This window comes from Amphiura filiformis, chromosome 15 (assembly GCF_039555335.1).
Source record: "Amphiura filiformis chromosome 15, Afil_fr2py, whole genome shotgun sequence".
NCBI classification, from domain to species: domain Eukaryota; kingdom Metazoa; phylum Echinodermata; class Ophiuroidea; order Amphilepidida; family Amphiuridae; genus Amphiura; species Amphiura filiformis.
This window is the reverse complement of record NC_092642.1, coordinates 17,292,939-17,301,775: the sequence shown is the minus strand read 5'-3', so window position 1 is coordinate 17,301,775 and position 8,837 is coordinate 17,292,939. Positions and strand designations below refer to the sequence as shown.

General features: G+C 34.3%; 1 protein-coding gene and 1 long non-coding RNA gene across 4 annotated transcripts in view; both read right to left on the bottom strand.

Moving 5' to 3' along the window:
• Positions 1 to 1,175: 1,175 nt before the first annotated feature.
• On the bottom strand, positions 1,176 to 5,831 carry LOC140171337 (uncharacterized). The gene is made up of 2 exons (XR_011861586.1): positions 5,214 to 5,831; positions 1,176 to 4,546 (listed from the first exon to the last, which is right to left on the bottom strand). It is a non-coding gene; the product is annotated as an uncharacterized lncRNA (long non-coding RNA).
• A 490-nt stretch (positions 5,832 to 6,321) lies between these two features.
• LOC140171324 (uncharacterized) overlaps positions 6,322 to 8,837 on the bottom strand; it is a 74,427-nt gene continuing 71,911 nt past the window's right edge. For all 3 annotated transcript variants that reach the window (XM_072194563.1, XM_072194562.1, XM_072194564.1), the window contains exons 16-17: positions 8,618 to 8,832; positions 6,322 to 8,353 (exon numbers count right to left, since the gene is read on the bottom strand). In XM_072194563.1, coding sequence (XP_072050664.1) covers positions 8,287 to 8,353; positions 8,618 to 8,832 — 282 coding nt within the window. In that variant the 3' untranslated portion in view covers positions 6,322 to 8,286. The remainder of the gene's footprint in view (positions 8,354 to 8,617; positions 8,833 to 8,837) is intronic.

Sequence of the window (8,837 nt, the reverse complement as noted above, 5' to 3'; positions counted from 1 at the left end):
GAAAATTAATATTTATAGTAGTTCTGAAGGGGGGGGGGGGGTAAAAAGTTTTGGGTGTATGACCATGTGGGGTAAAAAGTTTTTTGGCACGCAAACGTTCCAGTAAAACCAGAACAAAAGCGCGGTGCTCAATGCTGGCAGATTTCCAGTAAACTTATTTTTTAAGTTGGTGGTCTTGAGAAGCCATATCCATCAAAAACAAAACTATGGACACCAAAACAAGGTCATACCCACTGGCAGCCGGACTACAGGTAAAGAATTATTTTGTATAGGCATCAAAGCACGTGTCTTTATAAACTGCCCGCCAGCTGCTGAGTGAGAGTAGCTTCTATTACAAAATGAGCTTATACCTAGGGCTCCGCGCCCGGTGAGCGATTGGTTAAAACCAATCATTGGCTAAAAACCAATCGCTAATAGCTCAGCGATCAGTGTAATTATATTCAGCTACATGTATGAGTTTTCTTTCAAACTAAACAGGCTAAATCTACTGTCGCTGTATTGATGAAGTTCGAGTCTTTTACTAGTTGGAAATAGAATAGTAAACTCAGGGACAATAAGATCATATTTCTCTGCTGCATAATGAGATGAACTGATTTTATTCCTATAATGAAAATAGACTACATGTTGTGATATGGTGTAGATTCTTTTGATGTGATTATATTCTCAAACCCTTTAATATATACCGTTATTTTTGCTTTTGTACAAAACATTTGTAAGACTTGTAGTTAGAAATATATGTGTTGAAAGAATATGATAAGCGTTACTGTGCGTATTGAAATTCCACTTTGCGTCTTGAACTAGACAAAAACTGGCAAAAAATTTTTCTTGCGTTTAAAACGTTGAACGAGCCAGGATAATGAGCATGCGCAGATTGTAAAAATTAGTCATTTCAGCTTATAAATGGCAACGCTGCATTCGTAATGGGGAAGAAGCGTGCATTTTTATGGTAACCGGTGGTGTGCTTAGCTCGAGTCGATCGGTCTATATCTCGAACAAACTCGCCATGCGTGGCTGTTGAAGAACTAGTGGATTCGCCGACTATCATGGCAATTTCTGACACGAAGATATAGGGATGATGACGCTGTGCATCGTTGTAACATTAAATAAAAACACAATTGCTTGACACATGACTCATTTACTTGTCACAACTTAAAGAACAGACCACTTCTTCAATATTTCCACTATAGCCCCTAGAATATATTTTATTAAGCAAGCGAAGCGAATAAACATGAAACAAGTACAATACATATTTTAATTTGATAAGAGTACGGCTATTTACAGGTTGTTTATCGATTAAACGTGTTTATAAGCTTTTATATTTAAAGTGTAATTTCTAAAACTGCCTTCGTAACGAGTTAGCTTAGAATCACGTATTTGCTGTAAAAAAAATGAGTTAATTGGGGAAAACATATTCTGATGAATGCCAGTGTTTATTGTTATAACGGAGCTACCAAATATGCCCGAAACTGCTAAAAACACAAAAAAAAATAAAAATAATAATATTTAGTGAAAATTCCTCATCTCATATAAGTACCTTGGAAATTTGAAATAATCCGTAAATATTTTTTTGTAGATTATCCCCGGGCAGATTATAAACAAAAAAACGTTTCCTGCAGGCCAAATATTGGCGAACAATCAGTGGAGGTCTAGGATTTAGATTTAGAGGGCCGGGCAGCAATAACGATTATACAAATGGAGGGTCCACGATTCAAATATGAGACATTATTTTACTTGCCAAATATTGGCTAAACCAATCAGGATCGAAAGTAGGATCTGGGATTGAGATTGAGAGGGGAGCACATACCCATTATATAAGCAAAATTGCACATAATTAGTATGTTTATGTGCGATTTCGATATATATTTTGGGCCAAGCTCATTTTTAAATTGAGATGTTGTGGTTTTCGAATGCTATCTATTACGCTTTGTGACTTGCGCCATGAAATCAGGTCACAGCAGAGCTACTTTCAAAAGAATATTATTTAATAATATGCGCAAGTCATAAGACGCAATTCGCATTAACAAATCGCAATCCACAAGATTCCCCACTACATACTCGATTGAATAAACACGCATGCAAACCCTTGTTGCAATTCTCCATTCGCTGCATGGATTCGCTGCTTTTGAATTGATCATTATATAATAAATCTTTCTTTCAAGGACCCCATTGGAAATAAGCCTGAAACATTGGCTTTATGGGTTATCCGGTTCCTAGTGTATTTTTATCTTCACATTGTATATCTTTTAATTTCTTATTTTGTCAAGTGTTATATTTATGTAATGTATTTTAAACAGTGCAATATAATATTTTTATGTATTTTGTATTATGGAACCAAATAAATCAATCAATCAATCAATAATTAAGGGGACTGTGCACTCAGAAATGCATTAATAATAAGTCATGTAATTTCTTAATTATTCATGCAGATATATAAATACATTTTGGAAAGGAAATTAGTCAAGGAATCTAAATATAAACACGAATTAGGTACAAAAACAGAAATTTTGGAGAAATGCACAACAAAACACGTGTTTTGTCTCAAATGTCATGTGTTTTTTTGTAATCTAGACACTAAATTCCATGAACGGGGTTTTCATTGTTTGGATGTTGGCTTTATTTTTTGAATTATTTGGTCAGTAATTCAAAAAATAAAGCTAATATCCAAAAAATGAAAAAGCTGTTCATGGAATGGAGTGCCTAGATTAGAACAAAATTATAAAAGCCATTATTTATTGTGTTTACAAAACAAATGGAGGTAAAACATTTTTTTTAAAACAAATCTGTGTTGTTTTTATTTAGATTCTTTGACTAATTTCCTTTCCACAAATGTGTACTTTATTTATCTTGCTTGAATAATTACGTATTAAAGCACTTTGAGTTAATGCACTTCTGAGAGTAAACAGTAAACAGTCACGTTAAGGGGAAAGGTGTGAGGAATATAAAAGATGTTCACTTCCTGCGTTGGGACAATTTGAAATCTGTACAAAGAAAGTAAGGAGTTATTGCAGAAATTGCGATTTGCCATTACGGGTTACGTCTTGCAGCTTGGGCCCATATATCTCTTGAAAATCACTCTGTTGCGACCTGATTTCAAAGGAAATTATGGGCACAAGCTCCAAGACGTAAACGGTATTGGTAAATCGCTATCTCTATGACATCTTGATTTGACAACTTGCTGACAGACGTAAGCGCGGCAATTTGAATCTGGCAGTTAATTTGCAACTCAGCATGCCAACATTTTCACGGAAAATGTTGGAATGCAGAGTTGTCCACTAAAACTCGGTAATGATATTGTGTTATAAATTTTAGATCTGCAAAAAAAAATTGTTATGGCGCTAAAATATCAAGATAACAACTCAATAACTTCTTATTTCCATACAGAATATCGAGATTGGAAGCAGCAAGTTAACATAAATTGTGGATGTCCTGCTATAGAATGATATCTTAGATATCAATTATTAGCCCTATATATCACAAACTGTGTGCCGATAAGTACGAAAACTTTATGACAGAACAAACAGTAAGTCAGGCAAGAATCTAGTTTTTAGGGCTTGTTTCGGTCATATTTGGCTTGGCACTATTATATCAATGATACAAACTAGTATAAAACATCGTGATGAGAACACGTTTAAAAAGGGTAAACAAGTTATGAGTATGATATAAAGGCAAACAAATAGTTGACATTCAACCTATTGTGTCATTAATTGTTAATCTACTCCAAATATTAATATCCATGCCATCGTCAGTTTGTTGAATGTGTTTATATTTTTTTTTGTATCGCACTTTCTTGTTTTTTCATTCTCGTCACTTTGATCAGCAAAAATTTGAAATATTTTCTATTCAAAATGTATATCTATTTCAAGAACTGCTCATCCAAAACTAGGTATATTTTACACCTTAAAAAATGCGTATTCATGCTAATTCTAGAACAATTTGTGAAAGTTTTGATTGTTCATTTTCATCAAAATTTCGAAACAACTTGACGTGTCACCTGCATCTGAACCTGCTTCCATCGTATCTTCAACGGCACAATACCTGATCAACTAAACTGGCATTGGCCAGTCGTCAATCAGATCACGTGCCGCATCTGTGCATACTACCCCTTGGGTACAATTGGACAGCTGGCTCAGCCAGCCATCCAATCAGAATCCATATACCATCATACTTCCTGACTGCGCATGACAAATGCAGATACCACTTCATTTTGAACTATTTTTTTTATAATAATGATACAATCAGAAAACTTTCATAAAATTGCTGTAATATTTACATGAAAAAACATCTAATTGACGTCAAAACAACCTGGAGTTGGTTCACTGGTTCTTCAAACAGACTTTGGTTCTTCCGGAAAATTATTTCAAATTTAACGGCTTGGAATTTTGAAACCTGACTGGAAGGATGCAGCGAACTAATGGTATTTAGACACTGGTACTTTTCTTAAAATATTCGCAAATTTCAGTCAGGTAAAATTTCAATTATTAAAAATATCGTATAATTGAAAAATCATTTGTTTTTCCAAACGAAAATGCTTCCACTATAGGTTTTACTTTAAGGGCTGGGGTATGAACGTTTGGACAGTATTTATTTTGGGACATTAGAGCACATAAGACATATCGAATTGTATTCTGAATACGAAGAATGTCATTCTGATATCAAATAATTTTGAATTTTTGAAATTCGCAATTTAATACACATTTTATGGCAAATCATTAAAATTGATATTTTTGATATTTAACAGTACTTGAAGTAAACTTTATAAATCTGATGATTTATACTTAAAAGTGTATGTCGGTGGGTTGAAAAGCCGACGATCAATTGAAAATTTTGACCTTTCTTATTGAAGATATTGATTTTTTTAACAAAACAAAAAAAAAAATTAGGTCTTTTTGGGAAAAAAATCCATATCTTCAATATGAAAGGTCAAAATTTTCAATTGACCGTCGGCTTTTTCTCCCTGCTACATACATATTAAGAATATATCATTAGATTTATATAATTTACTTCGAGGACTGTTATATATCAAAAATTCGAAAAATATCAAATTTTTATAATTTGTCATAAAATTTGTATTATATTGTGATTTTCAAAAAATGAAAATTATTTGATATCAGAAAGACATGCTTCGTATTCAGAATACAATTCGATACGTCTGAGGTGCTCTCATGTGCCACAAAAAAATACTGTCGAAACGCAATAAACGCTCATTTTAGAACCCTTAAGTCAACGAACAAAAACTTGTTTGATCGGTCAGATTTTCCTAGACGGCAAATCTGGGTCGGTGTGGTCCGTAGAACAGGGTTTTTTTCGTCACCTAAGCGCAACAACCTGTAAATTGCCGTACCCGTATATTTGGTTATACAGATATTGTCTTAAAATACCTTAGGCATAATACTTTAAAATACACATCATTTTGAGCAAAATATCCATTACCATTTTTGCCACTAAATTTTGGCGGTAAAATTTGAGTCTACACGCAACCTCTTACTCCAGATCAAATCTCACTTAACTGTCACTAGCGCTTTTCAGTTCCTGGTGCAAAATTGATACACTATGAGTATGTCATGCGCAGAGAGCAGTTGTTGTACGACAAATGCTCTTTGCGGGCTCTTTTCATGTCAATCGCAACAACGATCCAGTTTGGATTTAGATTAATCCAGATGAATGCGAAATCATATTGCGTGTAGATATAGTCTCAATTAATAAAAATCCAAATAAGGTAGTGAATTTGTTGGCTGTATCAAAACGATACATACATTAACCATTGGCTATGGAAGAACCACGTAGATGTGGTTTTAATTCGCATCAAAATATTGGTATACACATCTGAGAAAAAAAAAGTTTAGTATTTTGATTTGCCTTTTCTAGGAACAAGCGTCTGAAAACTTGAAGGTGTTATACTGAAGCACAATTCATGCTCCACCAGTCAAGCTCGCTTAACATTATAATTATTTTAACTTATTGTAAACACCATTTTAAGCACAATTCATGCTCCACCAGTCAAGCTCGCTTAACATTATAATTATTTTAACTTATTGTAAACACCATTTTAACGTATAGTAAGTTTTGATTTCCTCTATCGAACTGTTTTGATGTGGACTATTATAGGTCTAGGAATGAATACTTTGGACGACATAACACTAGGGCCTATATAGGCCCTAGTGTTATGCCGTTCAAAGTATTCATTACTAGGCCTCCTCTGGCTTTATTGTTAATGTTTTAACAATTGTTTCAAATGTATCACAAAATCAAAATACCAAACTATGGTATTCATAATAAAACAAACGCGGCAGCAAAGCATGATCAGCAATGATTATTCACTAATACAGCAATCTATTATGATAATCTAATATCGCCACAGAACTCCGTACAACAGCGAACCTGGCGAGTGATTATACAACCTCCACCAAAATGAAACTTACTTACGATATTAATTAATGGTTTTTTCTGTGTGGTATAGCGCCACTAAACTCCGTACAACAGTGAACTTGGCGACTAATGCAACATCCGCACATTACTTAAGATACTCGTTTAAATGTGTTTTTTTCTGCGTGGTCCAGCGCCACAGATCTCCGTACAACAGCGAACTTGGCGACTATGCTAATATAACTTTCATCATACGAACATCTCAGATACTCGTTTAAATGGGTTTTTTTCTGTGTAGTCCAGCGCTAACAGAACTCCGTACAACAGCGAACTTGGCGACTAATACAACTTACACCAAAACGAACATAACTTAAGATACTCGTTAAATCTTTTTGTTATCTGTGTGGTCCAGCGCCACAGATCTCCGTACAACAGCGAACTTGGCTACTATACAACCTCCACCAAAATGGACAATTACTTAAGATACGAATTTAAATCTTTTTGTTATCTGTGTGGTCCAGTGGTTAAGATTTTTTTTCTGTGTGGTCCAGCGCCACAGATCTCCGTACAACAGCGAACTTGGCGCCTATATAACATCCACCAAAATGAATAATTACTTAAGATATGAATTTAAATCTTTTTATTATCTGTGTGGTCCAGTGGTTAAGATTCTCAACAAAACATGCAACTGCAGTTTCAACAAATTAAAACTTGAAGATTGGAACTTTAAAAGACACAGCATGAAAATCTTATCAACTTTTCAATCATATCAATTTTGAGCATATGATACTAGTAACTCAGATAGTCATTACTAAAACGGATTTAGAACCATATGGTAAATTTTATCTCAAAATGTAACTACGTTGTTGAACTTCAAAATTGTGCTCTACTTTGATGAGAATGTGCAAAAAAACATAAATGTGATATATATTTGTATACATGAAAGATAACCATTTTCAAATAGTTTTTCTTATATCAGTTTTTTTAGAAGTATTTATGAATAGTATATGTTTTTTCGAACAAACTTTTTCTGATTTTAGGATTCAGATGAACTTTTTCTTCAAAAAGGTAAGGCTACAAAACTGCCTTGTTAGTTCTCAATATTTATCATGGTATTGTCACGGATTTTTAGCAATTAGCAACCAACAAGGTTGCACTTGTACATATGTTCATGTTAAGTTCAACGTGTTTATTAATCAAGTGTTATAACTGTACAAATCAACAATCTCTGAGTATTACTTTAATTAAGTTTTGCAATGATATAATTATAGGAAATCAACTATCTGTGCTTACTATATGTATTTGGGAGATTCAGAAAGTGATTGAGCATCATCTCACTTAATGTCAGTCAGTATTGGTGGGTAATAAACTCCATGCTGTTTTATCACACTCTTAAAAGGATCTGATGATCGATGCGACTCGATTCCTGGTCAAATAAGATGCCATATAATTGTCTAGTTACATTTCACCAGAAACTGTGTTGATTTGACTCACTGGAGTCAAATGTAACAAGATTACTGGTTGAATGTGCCTACAAAATCGGATGAGATCTTGTTTTACTAGAAAGCTAGTCAAATTGACAAGATCGTTTTAAAAAAGCAGTTTACTTTTATCAATAATACTGCAATGATAGAGGACAATCCAGCTAAACTGCTTTAAGATCATCCATATTAGAGTTGAGTTCGGGTTAAATTTAATTTTTGATGCAGACCGACTTACATTGGGCATGTAGGTATAACACTTGTTTAACCAACTGAACGTGGATTCAAAGTTGTAAACACAATAAGGTTTTTTATCTTTCTTTTCTGATATAAGAACGTTATGAACTTGATCATTAAACAATATGATGAAACTTTTGAAAACAAACATTAATTCATAGCCTTATCTTTTATTTACTATACTTCATGGTTTCCATGCAGTGCTCTAATCAGCCAGACATCGGTCCAAATGGATAGTGAGTTCCGCGTCTTGATTGAACGATCGCTTGCATCTGAAAACAACACAGGAGTTATGATAAAGAAATAGTGAATAGATCGCAATACGTTAAAACGTAACCCTAACCCAGTAGGTGTTGTAACGCGATATTAGGATGGATTTGACCAACGTTGCACATTTTGATCATGCTCCTGGTTTCATAACAGCAGTCTTTGAAAATTCCAACAAACGTCAAAATAGAAAAACTGACTAGAGATCGATACCGGCGCGGCATGAAAATTTAGCGGATATCTACCATTCCACTTTTCAATAATTTTACCTGGGACATGACTTGTTTTCATCATTCTGATTGTCCTTGTTTTCACCAGATTGCTCAGGTCCACCATCGATTTCTTCATCGCCGCCGTCGATTTCCAATCTTCCGCGTTGCATGCCGTCAATCACCATATCATTAGCTGCGTAATTGCGTGGTCTCTGGTAGTAGCCTTGTTGACCATAAACGGCTGCTCCACCATGGGGTACCAACCCCTTGTTCTGAA